This window comes from Megascapheus bottae, chromosome 27 (genome assembly GCF_031878675.1).
Source record: "Megascapheus bottae isolate mThoBot1 chromosome 27, mThoBot2.hap1, whole genome shotgun sequence".
NCBI lineage: Eukaryota > Metazoa > Chordata > Mammalia > Rodentia > Geomyidae > Megascapheus > Megascapheus bottae.
The window spans coordinates 13,039,704-13,062,832 of NC_143535.1; the positions used below are offsets into that span (position 1 = coordinate 13,039,704).

At 37.3% G+C, this 23,129-nt stretch overlaps 2 protein-coding genes across 3 annotated transcripts in view; one reads left to right on the forward strand and one right to left on the reverse strand.

Annotated features, from left to right (window-relative positions):
• The window catches only part of Pdgfd (platelet derived growth factor D), a 177,683-nt gene that overhangs the window by 66,500 nt on the left and 88,054 nt on the right, over positions 1-23,129 (forward strand). The window lies entirely within an intron of this gene.
• Ddi1 (DDI proteasomal shuttling factor 1) lies at positions 19,071-20,553 on the reverse strand. Its single transcript, XM_090319814.1, has one exon. The coding sequence runs from the start codon at positions 20,369-20,371 to the stop codon at positions 19,178-19,180; it is 1,194 nt and encodes a 397-aa protein (XP_090175940.1). The 5' UTR covers positions 20,372-20,553; the 3' UTR covers positions 19,071-19,177.

The window sequence follows — 23,129 nt, forward strand, 5'->3', positions numbered from 1 at the left end:
TGTGCTGCTGTCAGAAAGAACAACATTTGTGAGGAAATGGAAAGACTTAGAAAAAATCATATTAAGTGAAGTAAGGCAGTCTGAAAGGAATATAGGCTCAATGGTTTCCCTCATTTGTCATAATGAGTAGAAACCTTGGGCTCTCCTAGAAGAGATTTGCAATAGAGCAAAACCTTGACACATAAGGCCATATAATATGACGCTAACTGAAAGGACCTCTAGGATATAGAAACAACAGCCATATAATGAGTGATGGTTGTCCTTAAGGTACTATGTTATCTCTCAGCTCTTTTGCTGTCCTTTGGTTATCTCATATTGTTACAGTATCTCACTTTGTTATCTGATATATTGGATATAATTGTATTTGGTTATTTGAAATTGGATATGGAAGGGGGGAAAACTAGATGGGGATGGGGGGAAGGGTAATGGGGATCAAGGCATGTGAAAGGGTATCAATGTATGTGAATTAATGCATCTTCTATCTGGCAAATATCATGTAACCCTTTTATTAATTACAATAAAAGTATCAAAAAAGAAGTAAAGTACTCTCTACCTATATATCACCCTGATAATAAAATGAAAAAATAAATTAATTGACATTTTACTAGAAAAAGAAAAGTAAATGAAGAACAGAATCTTTGCCCTACAAGACTTGATCTTAGATCTACAAGACTTGATCTTAGATCTACCACCTTTCACCCCACTCATCTTTGTTTGTCAGCCTCTAGCACAAGGCATGGTCCATATTTGATCCCCAGAACTATGAGAAGAATTGAATTATGTGGTTTGGTATGGAAGAATAAATATTTGAAGATGTACAACTCAAATTGTCCTGACTTCAGGTGGGCAGTCTCAAGGTTTCCACGGGAATGGACTCAGTGGGTTCAGAATGAAGGATTTAAAGTTTAGTAGGTGAGGCCCCAATTTCTGGTTCTACCCCTTATCATAAAACCTTGCACTAGGGCTTGAACTTATCATCTCTGCACTTGCTAGGTATGCATGACATCACTTCAACTACACCACATTTTACATTTTTCTTAATTGGTTTTACTTTGTTCCTCTCCTTCCATCAGTGATCCATTGTCATACTCTTCTATGGGATCAGATTTAGTGATGAAAACAATATCCATTCTAATAATAAAGCTGGAGAGCCTGTCAGGTTGTGTAACTCTCAGTTGCGCAACACAGACTTATTACTTCTTCCCCTCTGCTTAGCTATAATCTAGCTCTCTCTACTACCTCTTTCTCTCCCTCTCCTTTTCCTTCTTTCCTTATCCCTTTCTCCCTCTTTCTGTCCTTTGCTCTTTCCACATACTTAAATCAGGAGAATATAAAGGAAGATGATGAATCATGAAAGGACTGTTATTTTCACAGTAATGGTGACATAGATTTGTATTTCCTGAATACCTGTATTTGCCCAAAGGCTTCAAGACCTGTTCTCATTCTGTAATATGCAGCAGCATAATTGAATGCATATCTGTTAGTCCCTTCTAATGCATGGAACAATTGCCCTACTTTGCTTACTCAAAAATATGAATGTTCAAAACTAGAAGATTTGTTGTTGTTGATCAGAGAAGAAAGAGATTCACAAAATATAATTTTGTGTCTGTAAATAAGACTGGATATCTGATCAGGGAATTCATTAACAAAAGTGTTGTGGATAATGGTGATTACTCTGATTCGAGACATTGTTTTGAGACATTTTCTGATCTACCTTTAACATGCATGCATTTCCAAACATGGCCGTTGATAGCAATAGTTTTTTCCATTAAGAAACTATTTACTACAGATATTGAAAAAGTGTTTTAGTCACATAATAATTGCTTCTTTTTCTATATCAATTCTAAATTAGTCACTTGAGAATGTAAAAGTAGGTGGATATGCTTACTTAATCAATATAAGATATTCTCAGGTAGTCACCTGCCAACCTGGATATTCTTGCAGTCTAACAAAGGGAACTGATTTAATCCCAAACATAAATTTGACATTTCATGTCAGATTGATAATGTTTTTGGTGTGGCTCCATGTATTTTATCTGTATTATGAAAAATCCTGACTATATACAGTAAGGAAGGTAGGAAACAGAGTCAGGCCACATGGTAGACTTAAGAACAGATGAAGGGATTGGCCTTTTTTGTGGCTACAAAAACAGCACTGAGCCATGTTCCAGGGACAACTGGTCAAGGACTGTTACCTGGACACCTGGGATCAAATCCAGATCTAGAAGATTCTAGATATAGTCAGAATGTGATTTATAACACAGTTGGACTGTACCATTCTTCTTGAAAACCATGCGCTTTTGATTCAAGTCTCTACTAGTCTGTGAGCGCATATTGCCATTAGGAAAAGATACAAGGCTACAAGTACCTTCCTATTTCTCGCTACCCAGTGTAGCCAGGATGACAGGTGTGTATCAGCATATGCATATTCTTATGGTCCTTATTTTTCATATATGTATGTTACCTAATTATTTCACCTATGCACTTGCTGTTGTTGCTTTAGTTCTCTTAAATGACCACATACATGGTGGGGAAAATAAATGAAGATTTATTCATTCTTTGACCAACAATGGTCAGAATTAAGGTGAAATGATGACCTTGAGCAACCCAACTATAAAGGCTATTGTATAAGTGTGCAACTTTCATTTAAACAAAACTTACTTCCCAGCATTATGAAATTTTCCTTTTTTACAGAAATCACTTCCCAATTATTAAAATCCAGCTAAGAAGTACCTATGTGCTACATGTCTTCCAATATCACTGCTGCAGTATTTCAATGGAGCTCTTTGGAAACTGACCTGGGTGTCTCTTGATGGTGTGTTGGAATGATTCAGGCTATAGGCTTCTTGCAAAACCTCACTGTGAAAAATGTCATACCTCCTCTTTTGCTGTCCCTCTTAATTTTTCTATAATTCATGAGTCTTCTGCCTTCATAAATGTCTGTTCTGCCTTTTGCTAAACTATAACTCTTTTTTTTATAACCTGCTTTGTGGCAAAGTAACATCATACCCAAGACTGTCCTGAAATTTGGAAGCCTCTGGAGTTTGGGGCATTTTTCCATGTGATTTTATAGATTCATCAAACTTTACAGTGAGCATGTGTTGTTTTTTGTCTCAGCATTATATCTGATTTGATTTCTCTCAATTATGCAAGTGTTTGTGGATTTTTTCCCCACTGAGTATGCTTACTTCTTGCTCTGAACATTCTGGCACAGATATAGTGAACTATGTTCCAAACAACCAAGTAGGCCACCAAATGGTGAATGCAATTTGGTTTTATATATGATGACAGTTATACTAAAGGATATAAATAATTTGTCATTTGTAGCTCTTACAGCTGTGTAGTATGTTTTTATAGGAGCATTATACCTCTCTGTCCTTGTTCTGTTGCTAAAAAGATAATATTACAGATTGAGTAAGTTTCAAAAGAAACTACTTTATTTAGGCTCACAGTTTTGAAGGTTCAAGATTAAGGAGCTGCATCAAGTGATAACCCTGCAAGGGACTGGTCAGTGCAGGGCACTACCTGGTAAGAGATAAGAAACACACACACACACATATATATATATATATATATATATATATATATATATAGTGTGTGTGTGTGTGTGTGTGCATGAGCACGTGAGTGTGTGTGTGTGTGTGTGTGTGTGCATGAGCACGTGACTAGTGACTAGTATCTGTCCCTTTCATAAAGCCTCCAGCTCGTTTCTAGTCATGAGGGCTCAAGCCTAAGGACTGACTTAATCTTAATCACTTCCCAAAGGCCTCACTCATAAATACACTAATAGGTATTGACATTGGAGTTGACATTTAATCCTGAATATCTCACAGTGAGAACTGAAGTAGAACACATAAAGCCTTCAGAGATGCAACTCAAGCTGTATCCAAGCTATATTCGAACCATGACAGTATGCCAAGTGGAGTCACTATAATGGAGAAGCTCTTCAGGAAATCATTAATTTCTTGGGGAAGCAATTGCCATCTCACATGAAATTTGAACTCTGTATTTTCCTCAATACATGTTTATGAAAGGACAAGCACACTGAAGACTGAGTTTCATTTGTTTTGCATAGGATTTCGCTCAACCATCCAAAATACAAGAGAAAAAAAGCAATGTCTCTTTAGAGGAGAATTTATACATTGTAAATGGATTCTCAGATTTTTTAGTATTCATTTTTAGTATTCAAATTCTTATAGTATTAAATGAGCCTATTTTGTCTTCTCAAATATGTCCTCCAGAAACTAGATGAGATTGATGGCTTACTTCAGTATAATGCACTAGGGTTTTTCAGAGAGGTACAGTTCCCAGAAGGTGTCTGTTCAATTAAGTCATTATTATTTAGGTCAGTAATAGAGAAAGTCTAACTTTAAAAAAAATCACAGATCAAAAGTCAGTGAATTCTGAAATTCTACTTATAAAAGATTTCACTCTTCTGGCAATGAATAAAAATATAATTATTCTAGATAATCCATAGTTAAAAGAAAGACCAAACAGGGTCTTTGTAGTAGTGAGCTATCATGGAAGGAAGGAGGTTATGTTAGAGATGAAAAAGGGAGATGGGAGACCTTTTCTGACTTTCTTCAGTCTACTCTGGGCATATCATACAAAAGTAACCTCTGTCAACCCTACTTAAATTAGGACTAGTTAGGAACCAGATTCATGGTAACTGAGAATCAACAAAATTGATGCTAAATGTAGAAAGAATTGCCTCTGCTCATGTCAACAATATATGTCCAATTAGACAAAAATGTTGACAGTCTCTCATGTCTACTAAAATGCATTCAATGAATGAGACTCATTCATTTGCTGAGCGTCTTCAACATCATAGTTGGCTTGCCTGGGAATTCCAAACCTGTCTCATCAGCAATTGATAATTGGTGATTGTGTTTCATTGGTAAAGATATAAATGTCATATGAAAGGAAAGAAGGTGCTTTCTAAGGGTAACGTCTTCAATTTTATAAAATATTCCTGTTGGTAAAATTAATGAAATGAGCCAGTTTCTGTCCTTCTTTCCTTCACAGTTTTATCCATCAGCATGGGTTAGATATTGTTAGATGTTTCTGGTTTGTTAGTCAGAACTAGAAGCTCAGTTCATGTCATGCTTTGAAAAGCACATTGGCTTTAGCCATAAGAAGGGGAGTACAGTACTGACATATACATCACTGCAGAGGAGTCTTGCAAACATATTAAAAGAAAGAAACCAAACACAAAAGGTGACAGATTATATGATTCTATTTTTATTAAATATCTAGAATGCTTTAAACTGAAAAGATTTGTGGCCAGAAGGGGCAAAGAATATAGAACAGTTGCTAAATAGGTTTAGAATGTTTTCAAAATAGACAGATGCAATGGCCAAGAAACATCACGAATAAATTAACTGGTAATGAATTGTTCAGCTTTCAAGTGGTCCATTTTGTGGTATATAAATTTTAAATCAACTTTAAGAATTTGTCCCCAAAACATTTTGTATGGGTCATGGGGCTTGAACTCATGGCCTGGGCGCTTTCCCTGAGCTCTTCAGCTCAAGGCTACAACCCTACCCCTTGAGCCAAAGCCCTACTTCCTATATTCTAGTGGTTAATTGGAAATAAGAATCTCACAGTCTTTAGTGCTCAATCTGGCTTTGAACCATGATCCTGAGATCTCAGCCTACTGAGTAGTTAGGATTACAGGTGTGAGCCACTGCGCCCAGCTCCAAACACATTTTTAAAGACCCACATTGACTATTTGTATAGTTTGTTTACATCACATACATGAAGTAATACTGCTTGTAATATCTGGTAGGCATTCATATTGAATAAAGACTATTTGAGATCTATGAAATTAGTGATGTGTTTTCACGGATTTCAGAGGTTACCATCCTACTACTAAAACCTTTCACCTAAAAATTTTCCCCATCCGTCTGTGTTATCTCAGAAGACATTTGCCTGCCTAGAGTTTTAACTGTTCCCAGGCACCAAGTTAAGTTATTGCTTTCCTACTGGGAGCTTGCTTTTGGAACAATTACCAGGGAAGAATAATCTTTGAAAATGATTCACATGCTGGTCTTCCCCTCACACATCACTAATGAAGGTGTCAACCAGAAAGGTCACTCCAAGCAATGCCTGCTGAACCCCCGCTAATCATTTGAGTAGAAGTTGATATATTACCTTCAGTAATTGCCCTGTCCTTGTCAACTAATTCTCAGTTCAGGTGGGAGGCTGTGTGGTCAATGCAATTAAAATTAATTTTTCTTGGTTATCATAGTGAGATGTTATCAAATATTGCACTGGTGACACCTGAGGCCCAAACTTTCTTTATGACTGTTGGACACTGTTGCTGGCAGTACTTGGTTTAATTAGTATGATAGCTAATGCTAGTGGTTCCCATAGTCATAGAAGGCTAATTTTTCATTTCTGGATCACCTATGTGGCTCTTCCTTTCCTTGGCTATAATCTTCAAATTGTTTTATTGCTCATTAGTACTCTAGGGCCTGAAGAAATAACATGGGCAACCTCAATCTCTGTTTCTTTCATTTGGCTAGTGACCTGTTTTCAGATTACCAAACATGTTAATATAAAAGAATGAGGATTAGATGGAGGTGTGGTATATCCTACCATGTGAGCTACTTTCCCCAAACATCGATATACAAGGTTGCAAGTAGAGTCTTAAATTTCAAAGGCCTTTGTCATGGTCCTCTGTCCATAACTTTCTTACTGAGCTGTGTACAGCTGGATATTGGGAAGAACAGTTATTAATTCAGCAGGAAGCTGAACTACCCTAAAGATCATTGATGGTGCCTGAACCTAACGTGCCAGTAGTCACCAGGACAGCCTGTGTTTCCCCACATTGGTCCTGGTCCTAAGTATGGATGACCTTCTTGCTTTACCTGATGACCATGACCTTCTTGCTTTACCTGAACAAACTGAAATCCAGAGAGGTTTGAGTCCTTGCTCATAGTCACATGGCAAGTAAATAGGAAAACTGATTTTTCAACCAGGAGCTGGGAATGTGGCTTAGTGGTAGAGTGATGGCCTAGCATGCTCAAAGCCCTGGGTTTGATTCCTCAGTATCACATAAACAAAAAATGCGGGAACTTGCACTGTGGTTCAAGGTATAGAGTGCTAAGGAGCAAAAGAGGCTCAGAGACAGTGCCTAGGCCTTGAGTTCAAGCCTTAGAACTGGGAAACAAACAAAAAAAACAGGCTAGTGGTCTTTCCATCAGTACAGCAAATTTTATTTTTTTGTTTTCTAAATCTCAAATGAGCCCTCAGGATTGATCTGAAGTTCAAGTGCTTTTCCTACATGCCTCTGCTTCCTTAAGCCCTTCAGTTTTCCTTACTGCCCTCCACTGCTTGCTCTTTTTTTTTTTTTTGGTCGGTTGTGGGGTTTGAACTCTGGGCCTGGGCATTATCCCTGAGCTCTTCAGCTCAAGGCTACTTCCCTACTCCTGAAGCCACAGCACCACTTCCAGTTTTCTGGTGATTAATTGGAGATAAGAGTCTCATGGACTTCAGTACCCGGGCTGGCTTTGAACTGGGATCCTCCGATCTCAGCCTCCTAAGTAGCTATTATTACAGACATGAGCCACTGCACCCAGCTAAAGAGTATATTACTTCCTTGTCCTCCTCCTCCTCCTCCTTCTTTCTTTTGCCAGTCCTAGGGAATAGACCTGGATCTTTGTGCTTGCTAGGCAGGCACTCTACCACTAGGCCAAATGTCCAGCACTGCTTGCTCTTTTTTGGTAAAGTGTATTTTATTGTTGGGGTGATGTATAAAAGGGTTGCAGTTACATTCATCAGGTAATAGTCACATTACTTTTTGAACATTGAACTACTACCTCTTCTTGGACCAAGAAAGCAAAAGATAGACAACATTCTCTTGTCTTCATTCCATGGAGCATGCCAGGGGCATTTATACCCAAGTCATCTGTCTCCCTTCCTCTCACAAGCCATGAATGCTTCCTCCCTTATGGACAAGGATTTGGCTGCTTGAATTTCTTTCCTTTGTGTTCTCTCATGTTTCCTCTTTCCCCTTCCCATAGAGTCATTGACATGAACCCAGAATGAGTTACCTTTATAGTAAATGTTCTCATGCCCCTTCATCTCTGCTTCCCTAAAAGAACTCTTTCTGACAGTGTTATTTGTGCTTTCTCTCCCACCCACTGCATTCCACTTGGTTCCTTAGCTCCCTTCAGGCCAGGTAGGATTCTTGGCCACAATCCCCACAAAGGCATTCCTGTTCAAAGTTATCTTCCCATACGTGCTCAACCCCCTGTTCTGTCCTAATCTCCCACCATATTTGACCTGGTGACTGATGTGGTAACCACCCATTCATCTTGAAATATTTTCTTCTTTAGGTATATTTTTATAATTCCTTTCTGTTTTATCAGTTAATTTTTTTGTTTTCTTCTTCAGGCTGCTTTTCTACTTCCACCTTCTCGACACAATCCAGAGACTATATTTCTTGGCCTTTCTGGTTTTATACGGAAGGAATCAGAGACAAGTTTAAGAATTAAGTTGAATATTTTTTCTTGCTTTGAGATTCCCAAATAGCTCTCTAGAATACTTATGAACTCCAACCCCCTTATTTAGAACTAAAAGTCTTTACTCAATCTAGCCTTTTACTCTTCCTTGGTACTCTTTATTCTTGCTGCTGGATTTTTATTTCTTCTTCCTGAAAGACTCTGCCTAGAATTTCGCAAGCATTCTTTTCTCTCATCATGAATATTTCTCTGTAATTATTTCCTCCTCAGAATCCTCTCCTTGACTCTTATCTTTACTAAAATCCTCTTTTCCATTGTTTTCCACCCCACTGCAGCCCTAATACTTATCCACACACACAACACCTTTACCGATTCATGTATGTGCTATGTGTTACATATTCATGTATGTGCTATTAGTGAGTGATTGTATTAAGTGGTTAAATATGTAGACTTTGATGCCAAATTCCTAAGTGAAGACCACTTGTTTGATGTCCTTGGACAGGTCACTTAATATCTCAGTTTCCTCAGGGACCCTAATATTTAAGTGTTATTTAATTCTTAGGTAGCTTTAGATATGAGTTAGAATGGAAAAATGTGCTTGAATATATGAAACACTTAGTAAATCTATCATCTAGATGATAGATATTATTTCTCTCCTTCCAATTATTTGAAGCTTTCACTTGAAAACTTGAAGATGATCACTCTGTCATCCTTGAGTATCACTATTTTGTTGTCCCTGAGGGAAAGTGAGCAAATGAATTACTTGCCACTAATTAGACTTAGATCTCAGCATACTTTCCAGTTGTACTTGGGGCCTGAAAACAAGATAGGTTTAGGAATTCCAAAGATCTGTTAGACAAAAATAGTTGCTGAGAACACTTGAAAAATTACACATCCATATCTATTGGAGCTATCAGCAGGGCTTGACTCACCTTGCAATTATACTGGGTTATATGAACTTATATGAATAACTTATATGAACTCCATAGAGAGAACAAGAAGTTATAGAAAGTGTTGAGATCATCTGTGGTGAGTTCATCGAACTAGCTTTCTGGTTTATTGGCTAAAATAGCAAGAAAATGAATGAATATCAGTCTTAGAACCTTTATTCTAGTGAATTCCTTTGATTATCCTTGTTTCTAGAATAACTCAAATATTCATTTCTATATAGAATTGAATTTTCATCTGAATCTAATTGCTCAAATGAATCTGAGTTAGTAAGTTCCTTTCAGGCTGAAGACAGTCTGTTAAGAATAGAGCTTCAGAATGCCTGTGATTTTTAGAGTATGAAGTAATGCTACTAAAATGAAATATAATACAGAAGATGTTCCTACATGAGAAATAGTACAGAATGTTACATATGAAGTCTAGGAATATCCACAATCCTTTCAAAGTCGTGTACTCTTCATTTGTATTTTTAGCAGACTGAAATAAATCAATGACTTCCTTAATCACCATCAAAGACATACCAGATTTACCTTAGTTATATGCAGTAATCATTCGACTAACTGTGACAGGATGTAATGCATTTCATCCTATCCATCACCTCCACCCACTATCTGTGGCATCACCACTGAAGGACACAGAATCACTAACTAATTCTCACACCTGCTGAAGGACTTTAACACATCCATTTTGTTGACTGCCACGCTTTTAAACCTTCCCAAAACTGTGGAAAGTTATATTGCAGAAGAAAACTGAAATGTCCACATGTTTCTTTTACAGCACTTCACCATTCCTGAACTATTCTCAATTGTCTTTCCAAAGATAGGAAAAACATTAAAGTATGTCATCATGTTCTTCTTTTGATTTTTCCTTATTGTTTGATATACTTTAGTCTGAATAATTGAAAATGGTTAAGGTAGTAGAGAAAGGTATTGTAATTTTTTCACAGAATTTCAAGAGATTGCTTTATTAATGACTACATACTATGAAAGAGCAAGTACTGTTATTGATTCTTGTACTTACTGATGAAGATAATTTCCGAACAGATACCTAGGAGTCACCATGTACTGTGGTGTTGATAGGACGGATCAAGCCATATGGGAACATAAACTCCTATTGCCATGGCATATCAATGAGATGGCTCTCTATTGCTATCTCAGAATCCAAGTGTGGCATTTGGCAGTGTTTGAATGGAGAATATCTTTGCTTCTGTTTCACTTTAACTGCCCATCTGTTGTTTTAACTTTATGAGATTATTTCTGATAGATGCCTATAGGGCTGGCTCCAACATATTTCTATAAAATTCTTCTTAATATAATTTAATTTTAAACTCTTGAATGAGGTAGGCTAGAAATAATGTTATTAAGTAGTGACCTACAGAGTTGGCTCAACTGGTAACAAAAATGCCCTCTTGTGTGTTTGTGTTCTGTTCATGACAGTAGTGTGAAAGCTCCCGTTGGCACAGGGTTTGCTGTCCTTCCAGGGAAAGGCAAAGGTCTCGCTTTGCCATTTTGCTATTCTCCACAGTGTCAGTAGCTACCGTGCTAGACCTTCTTAGAACTCTTTGCCATGGCAACATGACAATTAGCTCACAACTTCCTCTTCTTGCCTACTGATCCATAAATTTCTTACATGTATCATGGAGATATCAAAGGTCATGCATGGGCCTCCACGCTTCCTTCTATCCCTAACCAGATAGCTAGCAAACCTACAATTTCTAGATTATCACCTGCTGTCTGTTGGTTCATTTCATTCTGCAAATCCTCTCCTTTCTCCTGCTCTTCTTTATATTCTGTTGGTTACATCTCAGCCTTCCATCACTCCATGACTTCTTCATATGAATACAATGGGAAGCAAGCATCATTTGCTGGCTGTGGACTCTTTTTTCTGAAAAACCTATTAATCTGTTTACATCTTTCCTTTGTGCCATTCTATCATACATACTGTGTATTACATCTCAGCTCCATGGACACAAGAGAAGGAAGCAATATTTGTGCTGTTTTTGAAATTTCTGCTTATATGTTCAAATATTTCCTTAAAAACCTCCAAATAGAGGATTTAGGATTAACGTAATCTGTAATTATCAACTAGGGTGTGTGTGTGTGTGTGTGTGTGTGTGTGTGTGTGTGTGTGTGTTTGTGTGTATGTGTGTGTATGCTTTTACATGATAATCCAAATTCATGGGTCATTTAAGTATTATATTTGAGTATTCTCCACCCCATTATCTGATATCAATTTTATTGGTTTAATTTTTTAATTGTACATAAAATTTCCAGGAAGATTAGAAAATTGGGCTCTAGTATGAGTTTTCTTGAAAAAATTCATAGACTGCTTTTTAAAATTTGTGTGTATTTACTGGGTTTCATAATGACATAGTCATTTGTATACTATATACATTGATCAAATACAACCCCATTAGCTTTCTCATTCACTAAGTTTTTTAAAGCATTCCTTTAAAAATATTTTCTTGCAATTTTTAAAGTTTATAAATATTCTAGAAATATTTGTTGGGTGAATTTTTAGTGGTTGCATATCTTGAATACAAGGATATATTTGTATACTCTTGTATACAAGAGTATATTTCTTATACACTTGGAATATTTGAACATTATTGGTAGTGTATGTCATTGATCATTGTGGCATATTAAATTTCCATCCTGTCTGGATATATGCAAGACTTGAGAACAAAAATTTGTAAATAGACTTCTAATACTGCTTTTAGCTGTTATAATTTCCCTGAGAGTGAGGGATATCAGTTTTAAAATGAGACCAATCCCTGATATTGAGTTATATTGTCCTTACTGAAATATGTGGCAACTTAATTATATTAAAAACATGTTAAGTTTTACTTTGTTTACATTTAAATCAACACATGTAAGTACCAGTTTTGTTGTTAACCCAGAATATATTTATCTCAGTTTTACAAAGAGACGCCTATCTAAATATGAATCATTGCACGTTTTTATATAAAAGCCAAGTCAAGCTTTGAGGAGGTGGTATATTATTCAGTATGTCTACGGAGAGTTCACAGCAACAGTGCAGACCAGAAATCACTGAGGAAACTCAGGGCCTCCACTGGAGCCTGTTATATAGTAGGTGGTCATGAAGATTTGGGAGAACAAACACATCCTGCCATGCTCTGGTGTCTCACATGGGGAGCAGGAGTGTTTTCCCAACCCCATATTCTGTATTTTATTATTCAGCGCTAAATTATATATATGCATATGTACATATATATGTGTGTATATATGTAGTATATATATATGAGTGTGTATATCTGTGTGTATATATGTAGATATATATGTCATATTATATATGTATATATATGATTTGTTTTGCATGTGTATGTAGGTCCTGGGGCTTAATCTCATGATACTGTCTCTGGGATTTTATTTTATGCTCGGAGTTAGCTCTCCACTTCTAGCTTTTTGGTGATTAACTGAAGAATCTCATAGACTTTTCTGGCCAGGTTGACTTCAAAACACAATCCTCAGATCTCAGTCTCCTGATTAGCTAGGATTACAAGTTTGAGGCATCTAGTGCCAAACAGAATTACATATTTTTTTCTTTTTGATAAATATTATTTTAAAATCTAATCTACTTATTTATATTATAAAAGTGATATAGATGGGTTACAGGTACATAAATCTGGTAATAAGTATATTTTTGAAATATGTCACCTCTTCCCTTCTTTTCTCTCAGGTTTTCCCTTTCAACCTCCATCCCCCACAAATTATAAGTTTATAGTTCAATTTCAACATAGTATCTAGTGAAGTCACACAATAAGACCTTAAGAGAGGATCACAAAGGCCCGATGCATGTGATCAAATAAAATCATGATTTTGAAATGAACTTTAAGACATAAAAAAGACAGGAACAAAACTCTTAAAACAGTTAATTCTTTTAGCCATACATAGTTATTCAAAACAATAGCACTTGTGGCTGAGATATTTTATATCTCTATACCTGACATGAGTTTAAAAGGGAAAATACAGAAGTCAGGAGTTTGGCCTAATGGTAAGAGTGCTTGCCTAGCATGCACGAAGACCCAGGTTCAATTCCTTGCTACCACAAACATAGACAAAAAAGCTGAAAGTGGTGCTGTGGCTCGAGTGGTAGAGCTCTAGCCTTGAGAAAGTCCAAGGACAGTTGCACAGGCCCTGAGTTCAAGCCCCAGGACTGGCAAAAAAAAAAAAAGGAATATGAGAGTGAATACCACTTTAAATTATCATCTTCATTGTCAGAGACCTTTGTTGTAAAGCTCTGATAGATAGGATTTTCAGAGTGATGATTGTCTTTATGGTATGAATTTTTGAATTAAATAATTATTTACCAATTCCTATAACCAAGAATATCTTTACAAAGGTATTGCCATTTGTTTTATTTACACACAGCACTTCTTTATCAGTAGAAAAATGTACAGTTCACCTCACATGAAACATAATCACATTGCCTCCACGAACTACAACACAGAAGAAAATACCTTTATTTTTAAAGAATATTGTTCTTATAAGCCTTACAGATAAGAAATATAGAAAAACTGGATTCTTAGTAGTAAAACAGAGACTAGGGAAGGAAAGAGAAAGGGAGGGAGAGAAAAAAAAGAGAGGCAGAGGAAAGCAAAGGAAGAAAGAGAAAAGGAAAGGAAGGAAAGCTAGGAAGAGAGAGTGGGGGAAGAGAGAGAGAGGAAAAGAGGGAGAGATTGAGAGAAAGAGAGAGAGGGAGGGAAAGAGAGAGAGAGAGAGAGAGAGAGACAGAGACAGAGAGAGACAGAGAGAGACAGAGACAGAGAGAGACAGAGACAGAGAGAGACAGAGACAGAGAGAGAAGATCCAGCAATCTCAGTAAATACACTGCAGCAAAATGAGTCAAAGCCACCCAGGTGTGCCCATCTCAATAGCCTATTAAGTGGATCCTGTGAGGAGAGCACAAAATACACAGCAAGACTCCAAGTTCTATTTTTTTTTCCCTTAGATATAAACCCTTAGAAGTTCTGCAATTCTAACAGATGGACCCAGGTGTGGAAACAAACTGGGATTCAAGGCCAGTTTGAGTCAGGCTTCACTGTGGATGCAGTAAAAATCTTTCCATTTTTAGAAAATTTGTCATTGACAAATAAATTACTGTGCGTTCATAGCCAGTCCACCATCATCTTAGCCCTGTTCTTACCCACCATTTAAAGTACTTAAAGGGTAAACCATTTCATATCAACCTAGATTTATTCTCTGTTTTTTTGTCTTTCTTTTCTACTCATCTTTAACTTTCTTCCTCTGACTTAGTTTTCTGGACTCTTCATAATCTCAGAGAATAACTAGGAATTGCTAGTACTGATTAATACTTATTTCACCAACACTTTCCCAGTTTTCACCCTCATCATTTAGTCAGGGATTTCTTTATGGGATGTTGTATGTCAGCAAGAGACCTTTTTATAATTAGTTTCCAAAATAAGCATAGTATTCTAGTAACTGTATCAGTAACATTTAATACCTGTGGTGAAGACGAATTTATACATGTAAGCATCCATTTGTCTTTTCTCTTTGGGGTGCAGATATCTCCCTCGAAACAGTAGAAATTTTATGAAAGAGGTTAAGCTCATATGTTCTATTTAGTGTGAGCATTATCATTCTTCTGTATTACAGCAGAATGCATTACTGTAGTCTTGAAATGAAGTGCTTATCATAATAGTTATTTTCTTTTAGGTAAATTGGGTGTTGAAATGAAAATTAGGTGACATGTATAGCCTAGTGGACTTTTTAAATGGCTTATTTTAAACGGCCTGAATATTTGATATGAATAAAGAAAATAAGGTTTGTTCATTTTCCAGGAAGTAAATTCCCAGATTTTTTTTCAGTATCAGTGATGAACATTCTGTGTTTATTGAAAATGACTTTACTGTCTTGCTTATTTTTAAAAGTCCTCTAAGTTAAGATTATTTCTTTTGTACCCAATATATTACTAATTTCATGCCCATCCTGTTTGTTCTTGGTTATTTAATTCTGTTCTCATCCTACCACAAGGTTATATTAATCTTGCACTCTGGACCTAGAACTTACTCATTTATATATTTATAAAATCTTTGTTTTGTGCATATTTCATGAGCATTCTATGAATAAATATTGAGAGTATTGTTTCTGCTACTCTGCTATCATTATTACTGGTAGTATTTTGGTAGTTTCCAATATGCTATTTCTCAAATTAGAGAATATAGTAGATCAGTCATGGTTTTATGAGCTGAGGATTAGGATATACATGTGAGATATTTTAAGCAACAAAATGTAATTTCCAAAGAACTAGACTAGGGAAAAGTAATTCATTTCCTGATATTTGGGGGATCATTTATTTTTTCAGTTCTTTTTATGTAAATGTATGTATATATTTTTGTATATAATGTTGCATATTTTATGTATTATTTATGTGAATATGTATGTAAATTCCAATGTAAAATTCAGCGTTGTAAAAAATATTTCTTAGTACTAGCCTTTGAAAATTTGAATGATTTGAATAATTTAATTTCCCAAAGGGAATTTAAGACCAGAATTATGCATACCATTCATGAAAAAAATTGATAACTATTGATAACTATTTGAAATTTTATTCAAAGGATTGATAGTTATAGTATATGCAAAATATCTTATAAAGTAACTGATTTACATTGAATATAAGAAAAAGGTGTTACCTTCCATCAAAATAAATACAGATGAAATTTAATTCATTAGTAGCTTTTGAGGTAATGCAGAATTGCATCAAGATTTTAAATTTAACATGCTAATTTTTAAAATACTTTCTGATCTTAAAGGCAATGATTTCTAAAATTATCAATAAAACATGGTTTCATTCACAGTTTATTGATTTTTTTCTTTGAGACAATTCCTTCTATTCAATAAATGTGCACTTAATTTAACTATCCATTTACTCAAGCAAAAGTTTTAAGACTTGGAATATGTGCCAAAGAACATGTCCAATTTTTAGAAGAATCTAATTTATCCTATGCAGAAAATGGAAGAATCTAGTGAAAGCCTACAAAAGAAGCATTATTTAGGATATCATTGATCTCATAAATAAAAAAGATTTCCTGCCAAAAATATTGTGTTCTTGGCAGGAGAAAGAATGAAGATCAAGTTATTCAGTGCTATGAAGTAGTAGATTTCAGTTCAAAATGGGGCAGGGATATGCCCAGGACTTGTCTCAAAATACCAAGGCTACCTCAGAAGTGTGTTTTTCTCAGAAGCCAGGGTGAGTGGTCACATCTGATATTATGTGGACTGTCTTTTATTTGAAGGATTTTGTGACTTTTTTTAGACTAGCTTTTATAGAGTAGACATCCTGAAAGTAGTCTATTAAAAAATATGCTATGAAGTATGTGTTTTTCTAAAAATCAATCATGAGTTTTTCAAGTCAGAATTTCTATATATTCATGGGTACTTTTCTTATCCCTAGCTTTCCTCTGTATGTCTTGTTTGTTTATTGTATTTGTTTTCTCGCTGAGATAACAAAATAGTGAAGAAGTCTGCCCATTTGACCATTTTGGCACTTCTACTGTATGTCAGCCTTGAAGCAAATGTACATAAGACTGGGGAAGGTGAATATGGAAAAGACTATAAGTAATAAGAGACTAGCTAGGCATGAGAGTGAACTAATTCAGCAGTGGTATTCACTAGATACTATGTTGAAAACAAACTATACAGATTGGGGAAGGGAGGGAAAAACTGGCAAAGAGAGATGAAAGAAGTAACATTGTCCAAAACGTACAGTGCACACTTTACTTGACTTATATAACTAACCACCTGTATATCCCCTTTACAATAAAAAAAATCAAGTAAAAGGATGAAAACAAAAAGTGAACCAGTGGTGTCTTGACTGAAAGAAGTGGCTCTATTCAGAAAGTGGGTGATTGGTGCCATGAGGAATCAAAACAAATTGTAGGTTAAAAAAGAGGACTTTTCTTTGCTGTCCTGGGGCTTGAACTCAGGGCCTGGGTGCTGTCCCTGAACCTCTTTGTACTCAGAGCTAGTGCTCTACCACTTGAGCCACAACAACACTTCTGGCTTTTTCTAAATAGTTGAATGGAAATAGGAGTCACACAGACTTTCCTGCCCAGGCTGCCTTCAAACCTTGATCCTCAGACCTTAGCCTCCTGAGTAGCTAGGATTACAGGTGTGAGCTACCAGCAGCTGGCTGAAAAGAGGACTATTTGTTGTTGTTAGGGTTTAGGAAATGTTCCAGTGACCTTTAATTATTGTTGGGAAATAGAGTAAGTTAAAGCATATCCTTGATTGTAATGTAATTTTAGCACTTGAAAATGGTTCCCCACTTTGAAACACTTCATCAGTGATTCATCTAAGTAATTCAGAGCTAAGATCCGAGCATAATTTTCTTGACATTGAATCTACTGGTTTGATACGTCTTGAAGAATTAATTGTCCTGAAACAGTTTCCCCTGCATCTGATGGTCTCAGATACTTTGACCATTTTGTTAGATATTTTAATGAAGGGTTATAACCCATCCTTTCAGTTACTAGTCTCAGAATGGATCACATTTCTGAATGAGGCCTTATAGCTATTCCTAGTATGGGATTTTCAAATTTATTTTATCAATTAAAACTTTTGTAATAAGCATTAATTGAAATTTCAAAGTAGGTATAAGAGTCTGAGATTGCTGATGCCCTACGTCCTGCTCTCATACAATCACTAAGCTACCAAAGGGTACCATGATTTAAGAAAGTCTAACTCACTGCTTGTTTGTTTTATAACTGCATTTTGAGTGTAGGAAATAGGAAATTATTTTATAACATTGGAGAAAACTACTCTCAACTATGTCAAAAGTGGCCATTAGGGATAGGTTGTGGTGAACATGACATTAGGAGAAAGAAAGATGTAAAAGATAAAGAAATGGACTCTCATGCTTCCCCAAATAGATATTTGTAAATATTAATCAGTTTGAGGCTATAACTGACTCACCATTTCATACCTCTCCCAAAGAAAATACAATCTGTAAAAATAGACATATTTCTCCAATATAAAATAATATAAGGGGCTGGGAGTTTGGCCTAGTGGTAGAGTGCTTACCTAGCATTCATGAAGACCCGGGTTTGATTCCTCAGTACCACATATATAGAAAAAAGCCAGAAATGGTGCTGTGGCTCAAGTGGTAGAGCTCTAGCCTTGAGAAAGTCCAAGGACAGTGCTCAGGCCCTGAGCTCAAGCCCAGGACTGGCAAATAATAATAATAATAATAATAATAATAATAATAATAATCTAAAATAAAGCATATTAGCCCCAGCATGGTGGCACACATGTAATCCTAGCACTGAGGAGACAGACAGGAAAATCATGAGTTTGAGGATGGTCTCAGTTACACAGGAAGACCTTGGCTCAACTACCTATCAAAAATCTTAGTGCTTTTATGAAATTGTTTTCTATGGATGCCTTATGAGATCTGCAGCATTGGCTTTTGCCATTTTGTTACAAAATGTCAATTGCTTGGACAGGTCTCCCTATAATCTTGTAGAAGAGGCTGACTTACCTCCTCATGGATTAGCTAGAAGCTGACCAGTTTCCAGAGCCATCCTTCCTATTGAGGTTCAGTGGTTTCTGAACAGTGGGAGTGGACAAGGGGCCCACAAGAACCATCTGATTTATACACTGACCCATCCAAGTACTCAGTTGTTATGGATGTGTTTAATGATTACACTGCCAGTGAGTTTGTTCTTATATTTCCTGGGACTTGAGTTTCTTTCGAAGATGATGACATAGCTGTAATTTTGCTTCAGTGCTTTTTGCGTCCTGAATCCATGAAGGGATGTTTAATCTTTTCTGCTACTTCCTTGTTTGAAGACTCTTCTTCCTCATTACTACTTATCAACATACCACATCCGGGTACCTCTGCCTCGGGAAGGAAGGAAGTCTGTGTGCCAGTAGTACCAATCACCAGCACATTTTTCTTCAAATCTATGGAACACTGATGTCTCCTGAGCATATCTAGCCCTAAAAGAATGTCCATGGGCTGCTCTTCAAGTATAGAGAAAGAACATTGTAAGAAATCACCTTCAATCTGAATCTGCGCTAGATGGATGCGGCCCATAATCTTCTGTATGCCCACCCCTTTAGCAACTCCAGCCCAGCGTCGATCCATCAGCCTTATTATGTTGCATCTCTCAGCACAAGCCTGGCTCATGATTGTCATTTGAGCACCCGAGTCAACAAATGCCTTCAGAGGAAGACCACTCACTTTGCAGTTAACATAGAGCATCGCCACTTGTCCGAAGCTCTCAGGGGCCTCCTCCATGGCAATGGTCATGTTTTCTTCAATATTCTGCTGCCGAATCTCTTCTTCTATTTTGGCCTGAGCTTCCCTATCGAAGGGGTCAGCCGTGTAGAGGCGAAGCCTCTCCTGCTCTCTCAAGGCTATCTCTCGTTGCTGCTCCCTCAAGACCCGAGAAAACGTGTCCAGGTTTCCACTGAGCAGAGCATCTGCCAGAACTGGGTTGCGTTCTTTCAGCAGGGACAGGTCGTGGGGATTGGAGAGCAGCATGCTGCGAATCAAGGCAGGGCTGCCCAGCCCTTGAGCAGAGGCTGCCTTCTCCCCAGAGGCCAAGCCATGGGATTGCTGGGCTGATGATGCCCGCTGCCGGGCCGTTGAGGTCCCAGGTGTGGCAACCCCGTTGAAATCAACTCGATGATGATGAGGATGATGAAGAGCCCTTCCTGGAGGCCGGGGTCCCATATTGTCCTTCTGAAGTAATACAACAACATCTCCATCTTTGAGGCCGTAGGAGCCCAGGGAGCAGTGGTCATCCACAAGGAGTCTCTCCATGTAGATGATCTGACTCTCCTCAGCAGGGACTCCAGACTCGATCTCACAGAGGACTCGGAAGTTGCAGAGCTCGAAGTCAGGGTTGACCTGGAGGGAGAAAGTTCGCTCGGAGAGGTCCCTCCGTACACAGTACACCGTGATCAGCATGGCCCAGGAAAGCCAGGTGGGCCGGGAGCATGGATGGTTCACTGGCTGACTGGGGCTGGTTGCTCTCGTTGGCCTGACTGTTCCTCCCACGTGGTATGTCCTGCAGGGTTGATCTCAGAGGGCCTTAACTGCTCACCAGTCCCAAGGCTTCCTCCCAGCCTCAGTGCCAGCCGCTAGGCACATGGAACTTAGAGGCCATAAGTTCCTTTTCATATGTGCTGTTGGAACTTAGAAGGCATGTTCCCATGAAAACAGAGTCAAGCAAGACTATTAGATTCCAAGACAAGCCATTGAAGACCCACTTGACACCAGATAAGAAAAATATTATTTCAAGTACTCCTAAATATGTCAAAATTCATTTTGTTTATTTTGAAGTGGCATTCTGTATACCTTTACTTATTTGTGACACAGCAAGAGCTTACTTTCACCATGGTAAGTGTTATGTGAATAGTTGAACTTGATGCCAGCCCTTGGGGATTTCACATTCTGAGGAGTAAATGGGCATATAGAAAAATCACAATATTGAAGGTAAGTACATGTACAGATACCTGTTTGGCAAGATATTTCTCCAAAGAGGAGACCATTCAAGCTATGAAGGATGAACATTTTCTGGATGAGCAGTGGTGAGACTCATTCAGACAAATGGTGGCATGCAATCACAGATAACCTTTCTACACAAGGCCTGTTACTTGGAAAGAAAGATGAGATGTTCAGTGCAATAGGAAATACTTGTATGTAAATTGTTTTGCCAGTCCTGGGCTTGAGCTCAGGGCCTGAGCACTGTCCTTGGACTTTCTCAAGGCTAGAGCTCTTCCACTTGAGCCTCAGCACCACTTCCAGTTTTTTTCTATGTATGTGGTACCAAGGAATTGAACCCAGGTCTTCGTGAATGCTAAGCAGGCACTCTACCACTAGGCCAAACTCCCAGTCCCAATTGCATGTGAATGTTAGTGGTAGTATAAAAAGAAGGAAGCTATTTTAGTCTACTTTATAAAATGTCATTTATGGATCTAAAGAGTTAGAAACAGGAAGAAGAGGGTTGATGGAAGAAGGAAAAGGAAATGGAAGAGATTAGGGCATATATTTGTTTTGGCTTTTATTTTCCTTTAATTAAAGAGAAATCCTAAAGTTTGTATTATTTTTCCTATATTTCATGACGTGTTTACTGTGTCTTGTAAGGCCTGCATGTTTGCCTAGAAGAGGGAAAGGCATTTGCCCAAAGTTATTTTGCCTCCTGTTTCTCATGTTCCTTTCTCAAATGAAAAATTGTGTCTTATTTATTGCTTTAATTATCGCACGGTTGCCATGCTCCTGTTATTTATTAGAAATGTTATTTGAATGCCAAGTATATGTGAGGCATGTGCTGGGTCCCGGGGATTCAGACATGACTGATGTTAGATGCAGGATGTGTTGTTAAAAGTGTTCCAATCTGAGGGAGAACATGCACGCATAGAAATTGGGGAGATTTTTAAACCATACCACATTACCAGGCTGCATGGTACAGGAGGCACAAGAGCCTGAAAAGGGAACAAAAAATGGTAAGGGTTGTGGAGCAGTAAAAACTTCCAGAAAGAGTTGGACTCAAGGACTGGGAGCGTGGCCTAGTGGTAGCATGCTCACCTAGCATGCACAAAGATTTGGGTTGATTCCCCGGAACCACATACACAGAAAAAGCCAGAAGTGTTGCTGCAGCTCAAGTGGCAGAATGCTGGCCTTGAGTAAAACATATCCAAAGACAGTGCATGTGCCCTGAGTTCAAGCCCCAGGACTGGAAGAAAAAAAAATAAGAATTGGACTCAGAGTACGACTTAGAATGGAATTAGAGTGGAGTTTTCTATGTCTGAGAGGGATGGGGTTTTAGAAAAGCATAAGATGGTTAAAGCTTGAACTCGAAAGGCCAGTTTGTGATACTGAAGATTTTATTAAAAAGAAGGGGGTTGGATCAGAATATTTTTTACAGAAAAGCAAACACCTGAAAAAGGAAATTAAAGCAGAACTAAGGAAGTAGAAAACGTGTCATGCTCCTGTATATGGAGGATTGGGAGGTATTTTTACCTTTATGTATCTATGCATTTATCTTCATGTTTAATAGATTTCTCTATTCACTTACGTGTCTGTATATTCAATAGATCTGTGTGTGTCATATATCCCTACTATATATTGCTGCATATTTAAAATAAAGGCTTAAATGTATGTAAAAAAGTAGTAATTGTTTTAAGCTATTTTCACTAGTTACAGATATAAAAATAGTTCTTTGGCTGTAATAATTCAGTTGTGCAGTTGTTTCTGTGGTTCCTAGCATACTGATGATCATGTCCTCAGGAATCAATAATTGTTTCTCCTGAGTTTGAGAACCACTGTGACGTCAGACATCACAAAGTACTCTGCTGAAGAACAGCTTGGGAACCCAGTATTTCTGTCTTTAATTTGCCAAGGAGCTTTGCACAGTTTGTTCCTAAAACTGCATTAAGTTAAGGAGATAATACTAGGGTTTTTGTTTTGTTTTTTAAATATGAGATGAAATTATTCTGGTAGGATAAGCACTTTTTTGGCCAACCAAAATCTGAAGTTTATATTAAGAAAACCTAACATCTCTTTTCCATATTCCACTTGCTGGAACATAATTAAAGCTCATGTGATGCTTTTTATCTTTCCGTATTTCTCTGTTTTGTGGAAATTTGTGTTTATATACTTTTTACATTTTTACTTTTTTTTTTTACTATGAGCACCTTCTAGAAATCAAAACGCCTCAAGATCT